Source organism: Vulpes lagopus, chromosome 19 (genome assembly GCF_018345385.1).
Source record: "Vulpes lagopus strain Blue_001 chromosome 19, ASM1834538v1, whole genome shotgun sequence".
NCBI classification, from domain to species: Eukaryota; Metazoa; Chordata; class Mammalia; order Carnivora; family Canidae; genus Vulpes; species Vulpes lagopus.
The window spans coordinates 3,846,333-3,864,812 of NC_054842.1; the positions used below are offsets into that span (position 1 = coordinate 3,846,333).

General features: G+C 36.1%; 1 protein-coding gene across 5 annotated transcripts in view; it reads right to left on the minus strand.

The window, feature by feature from the left end:
• The window catches only part of FBXL2 (F-box and leucine rich repeat protein 2), a 108,327-nt gene that overhangs the window by 76,644 nt on the left and 13,203 nt on the right, over positions 1-18,480 (minus strand). For 4 of the 5 annotated variants that reach the window (XM_041733772.1, XM_041733774.1, XM_041733770.1 and 1 more), the window contains exons 2-3: positions 9,833-9,894; positions 9,600-9,693 (exon numbers count right to left, since the gene is read on the minus strand). In XM_041733772.1, the coding sequence (XP_041589706.1) occupies positions 9,600-9,693; positions 9,833-9,894 (156 nt within the window). The remainder of the gene's footprint in view (positions 1-9,599; positions 9,694-9,832; positions 9,895-18,480) is intronic. The other variant, XM_041733773.1, reaches the window with a different exon arrangement.

Below are 18,480 nucleotides of genomic sequence, written 5' to 3' on the forward strand. Positions count from 1 at the left end.
AAAACGTTATGGTGGTTCCTCAAAAAATTAAAAATAGAATTGCCATATGATCCAGTAATTCCACTACTGGGTATCGACTTAAAGAAAATTAAAACACTAACTTGAGGGATGTCTGGGTGGCTCAGTGGTTGAGTGTTTGCCTTCAGCTCAGGGCGTGGTCCTGGAGTTCCAGGATGGAGTCCCACATCAGGCTCCCTGCATGGAGCCTGCTTCTCCCTCTGCCTATATCTCTGCTTCTCAGTCTCTGTGTCTCTCATGAATAAATAAATAAAATCTAAAAAAAAAAAACACTAACTTGAAAACATATATACACTCCTATGTTTACTGCAGCATTATTTACAATAGCCAAAGTATGTAAGTAACCTAAGTATCCATTGATAGATGAATGGATAAAGAATGTGTATGTACACACACACACACACACACACACACACACACACACTGGAATATTATTCAGCCATAAAAAGGAATGCTAGTTATAACAATATGGATGGACAGAGAGGGTAAATACTAAGTGAAATAAGTCAGAGAAAGACAAATATATGATTTCACTCACATGTGTAATTTAAGAAATAAAAGGACAAACAAAGAAAAAAGAGACAAACAAAAAACCAGACTCAAATACAGAGAAAAAACTGGTGGTTGCCAGAGAGGAGGGATGTGGGGTCATGGGTAAAAGAAAGGAAATGAAGAGTACACTTATCTTGATAAGCAGAGAAACATATAGGATTGTCGAATTATATTGTATACCTGAAACTAATATAGTACTAATGTATGTTAATATTTGAATAATAAATAAATAAAATAAGACACAGTGGGGTAGAATATCCTTTAAGGAAAAAAAAAACTACCAAGACAACAAATTTTAAAACCCAGACAAAATGGACAAATTCCTAGAGAAATGAAATTACCAAAGTGACTCAAGAAAAAATAGAAAGCTTGAAGAATCCTACTCATATCAAATTAGTTAAAAACCTACCCACAGAGAAAATTGCAGGCTCAGACAATTTTAGAATTTTAGTTCTATCAAACTTTAAAAGAACAATTAAACCAAAACACACGGGCTATTTCAGAGAGCAGGAAAAGACTGAATACTCCACAACTCAATTCTACATACTTAAATTAATTCCAAAATCAGATAAAAACAATGAGAAATAAATTTAAAGGCCCTAGTTACTCAAAAATACAGATGTCTTCTGTGTGTACTGGCACACAGAAAATTAATGAATGGAAGAGAATAAAGACTATATATCTATTAAAGAGCAGAATATATGATGGGGTAATGATATTCTTCTGAGTAAAGGAAGGACCATTTAACAAATGATTCTGAAAAAAATTGATAATCCACAAGGAAAAGAAAATAAAAATGATTCTATCTCATAAATAAAGACCCACACCAGAGTGATTAGAAACTGAAATATCAAAAACAAAATTTTTAAACTTTTAGAAGAAAATACACACGAATATATCTGTCCTCAAGGTAAGTCATACATGTTATTGCAAATGGCAAGATTTCCCTTTTTTTATGGCTGAATAATACTGCCCTATGTATATACACCACATTTTCTTTATCCATTCATTTATAACAGCTCAGGTTGCTTCCATATCTTGGCTATTATAAGTAAAACTGTAGTAAACATGGGGTGCATATATCTTTTCAAGTCATTTTCATTTTCTTCAGATCAATACCCAGAAGTGAAATTGCTGGATCATATGATAGTTCTATTTTTAATTTTTTGAGGAACCTCCACACTGTTTTCCACAGTGGCTTCACCACTTTACATTCCCACCAACAGTGTACAGGGGTTCTTTTTTCTCCACATCCTCACCAACACCAACACTCACATATCATTTCTTGTCTTTTTGATACAAACCATTCTGACAGATGTGAGGTGATATTTCATTGTGTTTTGTATCTGCATTTCCATGATGGTTAGAGATGTGAGCACCTTCTCATGTACATGTTGGCTGTATGTATGTCTTGGGAAAAAACTCTAGCCAGGAAAGAAAAGACTGACATATTTGACTTTATAAAAGGTGCTTGGTTCATCAAACTATGCCTTAAAGAATGAGAAAAAAAACTTATAAATTGGAACAAAGCACCTGTCAGAAAACATTAAGCTCAGTACAAAGGTTGTACTGAGAATATAAGGAGCTCAATAGAATTCAAATTATATTACAAAGATATGGTAATCAGAACAGTATGGCATCAGCATAAAAAAAGACACATGATCAATGGAACAGACTAGATAGCCCAAATATACCCATGCATACATGGTCGATTAATTTACAACAAAGGAGCCAAGAATATACAATGTAGAAACAACCGTCTCTTCAATAAGTAGTGCTGGGAAAACTGGAAAGCCACGTTTAAAGAATGAAATTGGACGACTATTTATACCACAAACAAAAACAATGAAAATGGATTAAAGATGTGAATGTAAGATTTGAAACCGTAAAAACTCCTAGAAAAAAAATACAGTCAAGAGGCTTCCTGACAATGGTCTTAACAATGATTTTTTGGATTTGACATCAACAGCAAAAATAAGCAAAAAAGGCAACTATACCACAAACAAAAACAATGAAAATGGATTAAAGATGTGAATGTAAGATTTGAAACCATAAAAACTCCTAGAAAAAAAAATACAGTCAAGAGGCTTCCTGACAATGGTCTTAACAATGATTTTTTGGATTTGACATCAACAGCAAAAATAAGCAAAAAAGGCAACAAGAGCAAAAAAACCGAGTAGGACTACATCAAACTAAAAAGCTTCTGCATAGCAAAGGAAACAACACAATGAAAGGCAATCTACTGAATGGTAGAAGATATTTGTAAATTATATATGTGAAAAAGTTAATATCAAAAATATAAAAAGAACTTATTCAACTCAATAGCAGAAACAACACAATGAAAGGCAATCTACTGAATGGTAGAAGATATTTGTAAATTATATATGTGAAAAAGTTAATATCAAAAATATAAAAAGAACTTATTCAACTCAAAACACAAAATCGATCCAAACAATCCAATTAAAAAAATGGGCAGATGATCTAAATAGACATTCTTCCCAAGACATACATACGGCCAACATGTACATGAGAAGGTGCTCACATCTCTAACCATCATGGAAATGCAGATACAAAACACAATGAAATATCACCTCACATCTGTCAGAATGGTTTGTATCAAAAAGACAAGAAATGATATGTGAGTGTTGGTGTTGGTGAGGATGTGGAGAAAAAAGAACCCCTGTACACTGTTGGTGGGAATGTAAAGTGGTGAAGCCACTGTGGAAAACAGTGTGGAGGTTCCTCAAAAAATTAAAAATAGAACTATCACATGATCCAGCAATTTCACTTCTGGGTATTGATCTGAAGAAAATGAAAATGACTTGAAAAGATATATGCACCCCATGTTTATTACAGTTTTACTTATAATTATAAGCCAAGATATGGAAGCAACCTGAGTTGTTATAAATGAATAGATCAAGAAATGTGGTGTATATACACAGGGCAGTATTATTCAGCCATAAAAAAAGGGAAATCTTGCCATTTGCAATAACATGTATGACTCAGAGGGCATCATGGTAAATGAAGTCACACAGAGAAAGACATACTGTATGATCTCACTTATATGTGGAATCCAAAACAAAAACTGAGCTCATAGATATAGAGAATAGATTTGTGGTTGCCAGAGGTGGGAGGCAAACAGGTGGGCAAAATGAGTGAGTGAGGTCAAAAGCTACAAACTCCTGTTATAAATAAGTCATGAGGATGTAACATACAGCATGGCGACTATAGTTAATAATACTGCATTGCATATTTGAAAATTGCTAAGCAAGTAGATCTTAAAAATTCTTATCACAAGAAAAAATTTTGTAACTATGTATGGTGATGGATGTTAACTAGACCTATTGTGATGTTCATTTCACAATATATACAAATATCAATTCATTTTACCATATACCTAAAACTAATGTAATGCTATATGTCAAATGCATATATACATTATTTTAAAGTTAGATTTACTGTGTTATGGTACATAAAATCCAGGTCAAACACCAGAAGTTACAAAATGCTTACAGAATCTATAGGCATACTCAGGAGGGAGAAAACATAGCCTTGAACTTGGGGAAAGCCTTAGGTTGAACTAAGTGAAAGTGGGGTAAAGCAAAAAAGACATTTTCAAGAAGTAGAATGAACCCAGGAGAGAGCAAATTAGAGAACGACACTTTCAGAGACTGGAACTAATTCAGAACTGCCAGAATTAACAAGGAAGTTGGAAAAGAATGAGAAATGGGACAGAATAAGAGTTAATAAGTATACATTTCTGGGAGAATAATTTAGGTCATAACAATTTAAATGCACTTTACACTAAAGATAATAGGAAAGGCTTGAGGCGGGAAAGAGGCAGAATCAGTAAGATAAAGATAAGATAAAGAAATAAAACAGAAAATTTTAATAATCTCAGTGAATAAAATATGAGTTTTAATCATTAAAACCCCAAATTGCCCTCTTGTAAAGATTATTAAATTGGGACACTATTTGGCAAATTGGATGAAGAAAAAAATACAGAAGATATAGTATTAAAAACAAGAAGAAAATAAAACCAACAGCAAATCCAAAGGCATCATTAGACTTTTAATGTATAAGCATTACTCCACCCCAGGCAAAGGAAAATTTACTTCTGCCATGATTTGGACTTAGATGCCAACCCTAAAATAGTACATAATAGTATACAGAGGTAATGAAAAGGCCTTTAAGCTTCTGCATCTGATTTCTACACACAATAATTCAGCGGTGTACTGCCTCATGCAAGACAAGAAAAAATGATAAAGATGAACAAACAAAAAAATTCTTTAACAAGAAAGAAAAATCCGCACAGATGCTTTAACTTGATTTTGCAGTATGCATCCCCCAAAAGAACATCTTACCTATTAGGCTGCCTTGGAATACACATAAGGCATCACAGACAGCAGGAGGTAGATGCACCAGTCCTTGAAAAAATCCATGGAATACTGAAACCAACCAGCAGGTAAGAACACCCACTCAGTGCTACACCAAACAGGAATGAGCCCTTCACTGCATGGCTCCCCAAGGTCCCACAATTACACATAAGCACTGGGCTGTAACTTAATGATTGCAACAAAAACCACAATTATTGGGGATCCCCGAGTGGCTTAGCAGTTACGCACCTGCCTTCCACCCAGGGCATGATCCTGGAGTCCTGGGATCAAGTCCTGGAATCAAGTCCTGGGATCGAGTTCCACTTTGGCCTCCCTGCATGGAGCCTGCTTCTCCCTCTGCCTGTGTCTCTGTCTCTGTCTCTCTCTCTCTCTGTCTCTCATGAATAAATAAATAAAATCTTAAAAAAAGGAAAAGATTCTCTCTCTCCCTCTCCCTGTGCCCCTCTCTCTGTTCTATACACACACACACACACACACACACACACACACACACAATTATTTTCACTCATGGAATTGGTTTATGATTTTAAGAGAAGGAAAATTTGAAAATTTTTGCACTAATCATTTCATAATTTTCCCTAGCAAACTAGTGAAACTGCCAAATATATGTAACTGTATAGTTGATTTCATTTGCCCGAATTATTAGGCTCAGCTTTCCTGCTGAGGGCAATCAAACCTTCCCTTCACCAAGCCAACAAATACTATTAATACTTAATTCCATCATGTATCCACATAAATTTCACATGGAGAGAGAATGACCCAAATAATGATGATTTAAGGTTTTATAAATGTGTCTAATAAGAGGTTTCTTTCATTATTATTTATTACCAACAAGAGCTTTGTACTCTCTGAATGTTTTAAAATACTTACTACATGCAGCACTCCCTATCTCCTATGAGGTAGTTTACATGTGTCTTCATTACATCATCAACATCTGAAGACAACCATGATAGAAATAAAACCTAAGGTCAAAAAGTTAATATCAAAATTTACAGTCTTGGGTCACCTGGGTGGCTCAGTGGTTGGCCGTCTGCCTTCCGCCCAGAGTGTGATCCTGGAGTCCAGGATCAAGTCCCACATCGGGCTCCCTGCATGGAGCCTACTTCTCCCTCTGCCTGTGTCTCTGCCTCCTTCTCTCTGTGTCTCTCATGAATAAATAAATAGAATCTTTAAAATAAATAAAATTTACAGTCTGAGTTTTAGGCCAATACTCAGTTCACCTAAGATTTATTTTCTTTAAAAAGGAATGGGTCTTTGTAAGGAACTACATTTTTTATAATATGATATAATCATCAGTTGTCATCACAGCTCCATTATTAGCCTGCCTAAGCCCTAAAAGTTGTCAGTTAAATAACATTTGGTAGTGCACAATTTCCAGTGAGACTGAATTAGACCAGAGCGATGAAATCAAGCACTGGGTTACATTAACTTATCAACCAGGTTCTTTACTGAGATTGTTAGTACTACTAGTATATGCTGAGATCCCTATCAGGACAGCTTGCTTTTATCAGTTGTTTGCATTAAAACTGACTACATTGTCAAGTAGCATTTAATAAGTAATTCAGGTGTCCCAAACTGATCTTCATTAATAACAACAGAAGCTAACATTTATTTAGCATTCATTAAGTGCCATGCACTCTAACAGCCAGCATAACCCCATTCAGTAAGAACTATCACTATCCCCATTTTATAGAGGTAAATCACTTTAGGGTCACACAAGTGGTAAACGGGGGAGCTGAAATCTCAAACAACTCGGCCCCAAAACTAATACAATAACAATGAGGATATATAAGGACAACCCAACTCCCTAACAGATATATAGTTTTCAACAAAGTAAAGATTCCGATTGTTATAAGCATTACATAACTGACTCCCTAGGGAGAGTAAAATTACAAGCTATTGAATTGTGTGAACATAAAGGGTAAAGAGAACTGGAGTACCCTTAATTTATGAAAGAAAGATGTGTAGAAAAAGCAAAATTGTGAAAACTTATTAAGCAAAAAACTAAAAGTGGGATGGTAGATGGAAACTGTAAACAGGGGATCTCTGGGTGGCTCAGCGGTTTAGCGCCTGCCTTTGGCCCAGGGCGTGATCTTGGAGTCCCGGGATCGAGTCCCACATCGGGCTCCTGGCATGGAGCCTGCTTCTCCCTCCTCCTGTGTCTCTGCCTCTCTTTCTCTCTCTGTCTATCATAAATAAATAAATATATAAAATAAAAATCTAAAAAAAAAAAAAAGAAAAAGAAAGAAACTGTAAACAATATTGGGTAGTCCTAAAACTAGAAATAAGATGATCAGATGAAAAACCAGAGATTTTTCTGAGTGGATTCAAAATGATATGAAGAGATGAAAAGAAACATGCAATTCCAGGTTGTGCTCATTAATAGTTCAAAAGGGGAAGCTGAGGCTTTGCTTGATGTAATCAGTAACGGGACCTAGCAGAGAATTTAAGAGGGTCCCTGGTAACAGATGTAGTAAAAAAAAAAAAAAAAAAAGGCAAAGATAAGATGACCTGGCTGCAAGTAAATAAGATTATCATTAAGTCAAATAATTCAACTCTACTGATGAAATAAGACCGAAGGTAAATAGGAGGAATACAACAAGAACAGAAAGTTTGCACTGTCACAGAGAAGTCTATAGTATGAAGTAAAAACGTAAACGTAGGACAGACACAAAGCAAAATAATCAAGACTTAAGCTCCATGAAGGATGATAAAGATGGCTACTTTGGCTCAAACCCTTCTTCAAAATTTTGCTCAGAAAGCAAAAGCAAAGGGCAGAGCTACTATTATTGAAAACATAAAGTATGAGAGTAAAATGGCAGAGATGATTTAAAGGCAAACAAACATTAAAATACCATGGGCAGCTGGAGTTAATTTTGAGGCTCACAAGTCAAAGAAGACCTGTAGCAGCAGTACTTTAAAATTTAAATTCCGCTCACAAACTCCAAAATAAGAGAAGTGGGAATGCAAACCTATGAATAGACATATTTTGAACATTTGGTCTCAAATGGCAATTCTTTTTGAAAATTGATCTATGTATGAGCCTTGTGGTATGAGTCAAAACCTGTAACTGCAGGATTCACACAGCTGGGTCTATCATGAATCCTTAAAAGAACTAAAATTTCTAAAATAGCAGTTCAGAAATCACACTAGCACAAAAAGTGATATAACACCTCCCCCCTTTTTTGTCAGCACACAGAAACTGTTCCAAGGCTGAGAACAGTGTCAAAGCTAATCCTACAAAAGGGGACAATATTAAGTTAGTAGCTCTGAGTCGCAGACAGCAGTATTATTTATGGGAAGAGTGGAGTTTAATCACACCCAGTGCTGAATGACTAATAATGGTAGATCCTCCAGAGTAAGAATGACATGTTCATGTTACAGCTTGATATCTATTGTAGAGACATCAAATGTTCCGACCAAGAATGAACCACTGCACAACTCCAGAGAACACCGCACACTTTGTCATCTGTTGTGGATGGCATCCCCTCCAATTGTGCAGTAACAGACTGCCCATCCTAACCCAGCCATATGGGTTCTAACTGCTCTCTATGCTTGATCAAGACCTCCTAGGTTTATATGAAAAACATAGTATTCCTTTCCTGTTACCACTTTCTTAACTTTAAAAGGATCTAAAGGCCAAAGAATATTCTCTCTTATCCAAATAAGTATTTGTTTTACTGAAATATTGTTGCTGTATTTTTCATACGATCCTATCATGACATAATTTTCTTTTTAATTAACTGAGTAAAATGAGTTTATGGCAACAATATCAAACAATACCTGATGACTAATGGGACACCTCTGAAGCCCCTCAAATGTGATCACTACCACAAAGAAGCTAAGGGAATGGAGTCATCTGGTCAATTACTTACTGTATGTCAGCCATTTCCCAAAACTTTTTCCATAGAATGTGGAATTAATATGGAATATTAATTAATATGGAATATTAAAAGGGTTCCATGGTCAGTAAGTTTGAATTGTCACAACTATCCATCTGGGAGTATCACCATGCAAACTAGCCTATCGAAGTCCTGAGAAGTCATGCAGTATAGAAATTGGTTTCATTATCCCAGTGCTTCCCATCATTATTTGATCACAAAACTTGTATTTTGTTTGGTTTTGCAGAATATCAGTGATATGAGAAGAGTTTGGGAAATGCCACGCAAAGATTGCCATGTATACATGTATTAATTACTTGTAAATAATTAAAATCTAACATCCAAAACTAAAATTGGATTTCTCTGATGATTGCAGAGTACTAGAAGAAACTGTAGTGTCTCAGGATCAACAAACATTGGTTGATAGGTTTATTTGGTAAAATGACAAGCAAGATACTATTTACTGTATATTCAGTGATGCCAGAAACACAGGACAAAAATCATGTTTTATAGTACTCACTGCCACTGAGCAGATAATTCTCACAAAATGGATAAAAATATATCAATATTTAGACTGAGCATTTCAACTTCTCAGTAAGCACATATAACTGTACTTATTTTAAAAGTGATTTATCAGAAAACATCTAAATGTCTGGGACTTCAGGAGCTCAATATCCTGTTATTGACTACATTGAGAATATCTACTGATACCAAAACAATGGCACCTACTGTAGATTATTACAATACTTACCACATTACAAAAAGAATCCAGACCAATGCTATGTACATACTTAGTACATTCTGGATTAGACCAAGTAAAATTTAACAACAAGCTGAACAGCATTCTATAAAACAAAAACAAAAAGTCAGTTAGGCTAATTCTGTCTGTTTTTCTATGCTATGGACTCATAGTGAGAAAGAAGATTGTCTTGGAACATGATGACTGAATCAAATCTGAATTCAATAGAGTTTATCTACTTTTACCTTAAGAGAAGTTCTTTGGGTAACTTTTTGTTAATAAGGCCTTCATCATTATTTGAGAAAACCTAAAAGAAAAAAAACAAGGACATTGTTAAAGTGTTCCTCAACTTAAAAAAAAAAAGTTACATGATCATAACACCCCCAATTACTGTCCTACATATATGATACTAATTTCATTAAGCCACCACAATATTGAAGTGGTGGATTTAATGGATAAAAAGAGTTCATACCCCATCACCCTTTCATAAAAATGCAACACATCAATTTTTACGCTACAGTGTATTAGAAGTTCTAGTTAAGGCCATTAGGCCAGAAAAATAAATGGCATCCTCATTGGAAAGGAAGAAGTAAACTGCTTCTATTCACAGATAACTTGATCCTGTATATAGAAAATTCTCAAGAAATCCATAAAAAAACATTAGAAGTATCAAAGAATTCAGCGACATAATATACAAATATGCAATAAATTTATCTGAAAATAAATTGTATTTCTGTACATTAGCAATGAACAACCTGAAAATAAAATTAAAACAATCTCATTCATGGGGCACTTGAGTGGCTCAGCCACTTGAAAAACCGACTCTTGATTTCAGTTCAGGTCATGATCTTGGGGTCCTGGGATCGAGCTCTGTGTCAGCAGGAAGTCTGCTTGGAGATTCTCTCTTTCCCTCTCCCCCTGTCTCTCCCCTATTTTCATTCTCTGTCTCCCTAAGATAAATAAATAAATCTTTTTAAAAAATCTTATTTACAACATAACAAAAAGAATAAAATATTTAGGAATAAATTTAAAGAAATGTAAGACATATATTGAGAACTCACACAAAAAAATTTTTGAAAGAAACTAAAGAAAACAAATTGAAACGTATTTCATGTCCACAAATTTGAAGATTTAAGAGTATTAAGTTAGCAACATTTCTCACACTAATCCACAGATTTAGTGGAAATCTCCATCAAAATCCCAGGTGTCTTTTATTTTTTAATTTAAGAGTTGATCCTAAAACTCATATGGAAATGCAAGGGTCTCCAAAGAACCAAAATAATCTTGACAAGAAAAACAAAGTTAGAGGACTCATACTTCCTGACTTCAAAACAGTAAGTTACAGTAATTGAAACATTATGATACTGGCATAGGATAGAAATATAGATCAATGGAATAGAATAATCCAGAAATAAACCCTTATATTTATAAGCAATCAATTTTGGGCAAGCACTAAGATAATTCAATGGGGGGAAAATAGTATTTCAAAAAACGGTGTCAGGACAATTGGATGTCTACATGCAAAACAATAAAGCTGTATCCTTACCTCTCATTACTTGAAAAAATTAACTCAATATGGATCAAAGATCTAAAAAAAATATGAGTTAAAACTATACCCTTTAAAAGAAAACATAACCATAAACCTTGGTGATCTTGGATTGTGTAATGGTTTTGGAGCTGACACCAAAAGTACAAGTAACCAAAGAAAAAATGAATTGGTTTCATTAAAATTAAAAGCCTTTGTGCTTCATAGGACATCATCAAGAAAGTGAAAAGAAAATCCATAAAATAGGAAAAAATATTTGCAAATTGCATATCTGATAAGAGAATTATATCCAGAATATATAAAGAACTCTCACAATTCAACAAACAGAAAAATAAACCAGTTAAAAAATGAGCATGAGATCTGAGTAGACATTTCTGCAAAGATGATACGCAAACAGCCAATAAGCACATAAAAATAAGTTCAACATAATTAGTCATTAGGAAAGGGCAAATCAAAATCACAATGAGATATTCCACAGCCACACGGATGGCTAAAATAAAAAGATAATAATGGCGACACTGTGGAGAAATTGGAATCCTCATACACTGGAGATTAAAATGGTGCAACCACTTTGGTAACAGTCTAGTAGTTAAACATAGAACTACCATATAAATTAGCAATTCCAACCATAGGTAGTACCTAAGAGAATTTAAAAAAAGTGTCCAAACAAAAACTTGCACATGAATGTTCACACTATCACTCCTAATGGCCAAAAAAGTGGACACAATCCAAATGTTCACCAGCTGATGAATGGATAATCAAAATGTGGTATATTCATACTTTGGAAAATTCAGCAATATAAAGGAATGGAAATGGATATAACAGAAATGGCCTTGAAAGTATTACACTATATAAAAGACACATATTGTATGATTCCATTTACATTAAACATCCAGAAAAGGCAAATCCATCAAGAGAGAACATAGATTAGTGGTCACCTAAGACTAGATGATAGCAGATGGGTATGGAGTTTCTTTTTAGAGTTATAAAAATGTTCTTGAATTAGATGTGATGAAGACACAACTTGGAGAATATACTAAAACACACTGGATTGTACATTTTAAATGGATGAAATCACAGGATATGTGTAATACCTCTATCTATTTCTAGATTTTATTTTTAAGTAATCGCTACACTTGATATGAGTCTGGAACTCATAACCTTAAGATCAAGAGTTACTCCACCAACTGAGCCAGTCAGGTGTCCCTGTAATACCTCAATTTTAAAAACAGGTTTAAAAACCCAGATATATCCTAACCCATCAAAGCAAACTGCAGAAATGGAAAGAATGCTGTAAAAAGTATGCTACATTCATTTTAAAAGTACTTTCAATGATTACGTTTAGTAGTGTGATTGCTGACAAAACTGGCTTCATCTTTGGCCCTCCATCTTGTTCTCCCCTCTGGTGTAGAGATGGTGCTACCCTAGAAAACTAGTAGCCTGCTCGGGCACACAGGTGGTAACACTTAAGGGACCTAGTACAGATCCTCTAGTACCAGATGGTATCACTTTAGATAACTACCTTGTGACCATACCCCTTGTACTATAAAAGTGTGGGTCAAGGTCCAAGCTGGATGGAGAATGTGGTGTAGTACCCTGGATCCTCCATCTACCTGCTAGCCCAATACCCTGTCAGTAAATGACTGAATAAAACTCTGTATTAATGGTATGGAGTAGATTGCTTCATTTTTCAGTGTTAAAGTGCCTTCTCAATCTGGAGGATGTATTACTGACCCTCCTCTACCTTTTAACAGTGAGATACTAACATTTATTAAGTGTCTGTTGTATTCCAAACTCCACTTAGCACTGTGTTCATTAGATAATTTACCTTTTTTCTAGTTCCTTGAAATGTAAGGTTAGGTTATTGATTTGAGGGATTTTTTCCTCAAGATTTTATTTGAGAGAAAGAACAAGAGAGCATTAGTTGTAGGAACAGGCAGGAGAGGAAGAAGCAGACTCCCTGCTGATCAGGAAGCCTGACATGGGGCCCTGAGATCTTGATCCAAGCCAAAGGCAGACGCTTAAACGACTGAGCCACACAGGTGCCCCAGATCTTTCTTCTTTTTACTGTAGGCATTTACAATAAACTTCCCTCTGATCGCTGCTTTCACTGCATCCCACGAGTTTTGATATGTTGTGTTTTCAATGCCATTTGCCTCAAATTATTTTCCTTTTTTTTTTAAGATTTTATTTATTTATTCATAAGAGACAGAGAGAGGCAGAGACACAGGCAGAGGGAGAAGCAGGTTCCATGCAGGAGTTCGATGTGGGACTTGATCCCGTACTCCGGGATCACATCCTGAGCCACCCGGGCATCCCGCCTCTAATTATTTTCTGATATCCTTTTTAATTCTTCTTTCACCCACTGGTTATTTAAGAGTGTGCCATTTAATTTCCAAGTATTTGTAAAGTCTCCAGTTTTCTTTCTGTTTGTTTTTTCAATCTCTGGCTTCATTCTATTGTGATAAGAGAAGATACTCTATGTGAGGTCAATCTTTTGAAATTTATTAAACTATTTTTTGTGGCCTAACATAAGGTCTACCCTAGAAAACAGGACAGGTTCCAGAGGAACAGCAATAGGTTCCATGGGCATTTGAGAAGAATACGAATTCTGCTATTGTTCAGTGGAGTGTTCTATACATCTCCAGTAGGTCTATTTGGTTTATACTGTTGTTCAAGTCTTCTGTTTCCTTATTGAACTGCTAACTGCCATGTTACTGAAAGTATGGTATTGAGGGTGGTGGTGAATGACACCATGACAATCTTCACATGCCTCAATAGCTGTCAGAAGGATAGGCTTATTTTCCGTTAAAAAGATCAGTAAATCAAAATTACAAGATTGCAACTCAACATAAGGAAGAACTGGATAGCAATCAGAATAGCCTATACTAGAATGTTTTACTCTTTAAAGTGATGATGCTCCATCCACAGTGCTCCTATAGAGATGACAGAACCAGAAATGTTGAAGAAAAAAATCCCTTCTTTCAGTGGGAGGTTTGAATAGAAAGCCCCTAAGAACCAAATTTAATTTACTGCATCTATCATCCAGGTTCTGCTATGTACTTCTCTGTCACGTTGGATACGTCATTTAATTTTCCTATGCCATGATTTCCTCTTTTGTAAAATGGGAATAATGGATAACGCTACCACAAGGCTTGCTGTGAATTAAATGAATTCGAGTATGTAAAATGCCTATAGCAGTCTTGGCAAATAGTGAGTGCTCAACAAATAATAGTTATGATGATGATTGTGAAATCTCTATTATTGAACTGTTTCCTTTTTAATTCTGTCAGTTTGCTGTACATATTTTGGGGCTCTGTTGTTTGGTGCATGTATGTTTATAATTATTATAACTTCTTCAGAAATTGGCCATTTATCAAAATATAATGACCATCTTTGTTTACTGTTTTAACTCAGAAGTATATTTTGTATGATATTGGTAGTATTTGCATAAAAAATCTTTTCCTGTCTTTTTACTTTTAGCCTATTTATCTTTAGTCTATCAGAGGTCTCTTATAGACAGCACATAATTGGATCATGGGTTTTGAGGGTTTTAATCCATTCTGCCAGTCTGTATTAACTTGGTAAGCTTAATAGTTTTACATTTAAAGTGATTACTAATAAGGACTTACTTTTGCCATTTTGCTATTCTTGTAAACTGAAGTATATCATTAGATGAATTTCAATTAGGTCAAGTTAGTTGGTAGTGATGTACACATCTTTTATATCCTTACTGATTATTTTTTTACCCAAAAATTCAATTAGTAAGACGTGTTGCTATTTAAAACTACTGATTGTACATTTGTTTCTTTCTCCCTTTCGTCTAGTTTTGTTTCATATATTTCGAAGCTTTGTAGTTAGGTACATAAACATTTAAGATTGTTATTTATTTTCAATGAATTAACCCTTACAGCATTATGAAATGTCTTACTTTCTAGAAATTATCCTTTTTCCAAAATCTACTTTGACTGATATTAACATGGCAACACCAGCAGCAAAGGCAGATGTTAGAGTGAAATTTTGCTACAAATTATTGTATTAAGCAAAAAGGTTCAAATAAAATTACAAAGAACCCAGAAAAAGAAGAAACTTAGCTGAATTTTAGTAGACAAAGGGAACAAAGAAAAATCAGAAATAAAATAGAGACCAGAAAAATAATAACACTGAAAGTAATGACCAGTTTTCCAAAAAAATGGAAACTGCCAATGCTTTAATCACATAACCAAAAGAGAGACACCCAAAACAGGATAAATACAGGAAAAAAAAAAAAAGGAAAAAAAAAAAAAAAAAAGGTCTCTCTATATATAGACTGATGTAAGTACTGCTACTCTGCCTTTCTTTTGACATTCATGTATATCATAAATATTTCTCTCCACCCTCTCACTTTCAATCTGCAGGTATCTTTAGGTTTATAATGAGTCTCTCGTAGGTAGCATATAGATAAGTCTTGGGGGTTTTTTTGTATCTATTCAGACACCCTATGTATTTTGATTGAAGCGTTTAGTCCATTTATATTCAAAGTAATTATTGATAGATATATATTTATTGCCATTTTATTACTTGTTTTGTTGTTGTTTCTAGAGATTTTCTCTGATCCTTTCCTGTCTTTGTTACTTCCGGTCTCTCCTTTTCAAAGAGTCCCCTTTAACATTTCTTGCAGGGCTGATTGGTCATGAACTCCTTTAGTTTTTGTTTAGGAAACTCTTTATCTCTCCTTTTATTCTGAAAGATCGCCATGCTGGACAGAGTATTCTTGGCTGTAGGTTCTTCCCATTCAGCACTTTGAATATATCATGCCACTCACTCCCTTCTGGCCTGCCAAGTTTCTGTTGAGAAATCTCCAGCTAGCCTTATGGGTTTTCCCTTGTGGATTAAAGACATTTCTCTTAATGCTTTTAAGATTTTCTTTTATCACTGTATATTGAAAATTTAATTACAATAGGTCTTGGTCAAAACTAAGGCACTAATGCTTGCTTTTGTTGACTTTGATGGGTGTTCTCCTTACTTCTGGATCTGGATGTCTGTTTCCTTCCTCAGATTAGGGAAGTTTTCTGCTATTTCTTAACATAAATTCTCTGCTCTTTTCTCTTTCTTCTTCTGGGACTTTTTTTTTTTTTTAAGTAATCTCTACACCCAACATGGGTCTCAAACTCACAACCCCAAGATCAAGAGTCACATGCTTGGGGCTCCTGGGTGGTTCAGTCAGTTAAGCGACTGCCTTTGGCTCAGGTCATGATCCCAGGGTCCTGGGTTTGAGCCCTGCATCAGGCTCCCTGCTCCATGGGAGCCTACTTCTTTCTTCCTCTGTCTGCTGCTCCTTCTGCTTGTGTGCTCACTCTCTGTCAGAAAGTAAATAAAATCTTTAAAATACAAAAAAAAAAAAAGAGTCACATGCTTCACTGAATGGGCCAGTTCTGGGACTCCTATGTATGACTGTTAACACATTTGATGGAGTCACTAAGTTCTCTATTCTTGTTTTGCATAATTCTCTCTTTTGTTCAGCTTCATTGCTTTCCATTATTGTGTTCTCTAGGTCACTAGTTCATTCCTCTTGCTTCTTCCAGGCTGCTGTTCATTGCATCAAGCCTGTTCCCAATCTTATTTATTGCATTCTTTATCTCAAATTCTTTGTTAACTCTTTTATCTCTATAGTTTCCATAAGGTCTAACTAATGTCTTCTATTCCTTTCTTAAGCCCAGTGAGTATCCTTATGATTGTTGCTTTAAATTCTCCATCAGGCATGTTATTTATATCACTTTTGCTGATTTCTCTGGCAGATGCCTTATCTTTTTCCTTCCTTTAGGATAAATTCCTCCCATCTTGGCATTTCGTATAAATCTCTGCCTTCTTCGGTTGGAAAAGTCCATTTTATCTTCTCCTGAAAGTAATGGCCTTACAAAGAAGAGGTCATATACTGTTCAGGGCCTGGCACTTCAGCAAGTATCTGCTGTTGTGTTTTGGCTGCCCTGTCCTTCAGGCCAGTTGTCTACAGAGGCTCTCCTTGCCTGCTCTAGGCAGTGTTTGGTCCCTGGCCTGAATGTGGTAAGCTTTAACTAGGTGTGCTCTGGTCTGCTTGTTAAATGAGACCTGATGCTACTTCTACTTCAACTGAAGCCATGCAGAACTCTCTGGTGGAGATGTGGTATGGGTAGGGGTTTGTACTGGTCTTCTGGGGGAGGGATCTGCCATGCTGGGACTGAGGCAAGCTTGAATGAGAAGGGTAGTCCTGCCGGGGTTCTAGGGTTGAGGGTGGGGATGGGGCTTGTTGTAAGCAAGTTAGTCAGCCAGTGTTGGCACTGCTGGTGACCCTGTTTATGAGGTGCGGGGAGGGAAATGATGCCAGCCAGTTCCCCTGTTCCTGGAGAGGAATCTCTGTGAATGTTGCCTCCCAGGAACATTCTCTAAGATAAGTGAATAATCTCCCCGCTGTGTATCCCAGGTGTTCTTCAGATCACTATTTTCACACTGTCTGTCTCCAGGTTGTTTGCCTGCCTTCTCTCCTGGAGCAAGGCAGTGCCCACACTGCTTATTCCAGGCGAGCCCACTGACCTTTAAAACTCCAGGCTTTAAGCCCTGTTGGTTGCAAGAACTCACTAAATTCAGCTGCTCTCATTTTCCAGGCCAGTGCCCTTGGGGAAATGTTCTCTTTGTGCATTCCCCTGTATGTTCCTCTCTTTCTTATCCTTCTCTAAGACCACAGCTCCCTGCCCTCCACAGTACCTGTGATCCACTTCTCCCTTAAACCATGTATCTGTACTTCCTACTTTCTTTGACGTAGCCTCTTCTCTTCTTTTAGTTGTGGAGTTTGTTCTGTCAGTCTTCAGGCCAATTTCTGGGGTATTTAGGACAATTTGATAGTTACCTAGCTGGGTTCATGGGACAAGACAAGCCTAGGGTCTTTGACCCTTTTCAGTAATATTTAAGAGTCATAGCATTCAATTAAAAAAAGTCTTTTTTTTAAAGAATTTATTTATGCATTCATGAGAGACACAGAGAGAGAGAGAGAGAGAGAGAGAGAGAGAGGGGTCAGAGAGAAGCAGGCTCCCTGCTGTGAGTCCAATGCGGGACTTGATCCCAGGACCCCAGGATCACTACCTGAGCCACAGGCACACACAACCATGGAGCCACCCAGGCATCCCTAAAAATAACTTTTTTTAATTATTTTTTATTTTTTTTTATTTATTCAGAGAGAGAGAGAGAGAGAGAGGCAGAGACACAGGCGGAGGGAGAAGCAGGCACCATGCAGAGAGCCCAATGTGGGACTCGATCCCGGGTCTCCAGGATCATGCCCTGCAGTTTAGGCTGCAGGCGGCGCTAAACGGCTGAGCCACCCGGGCTGCCCCCTAA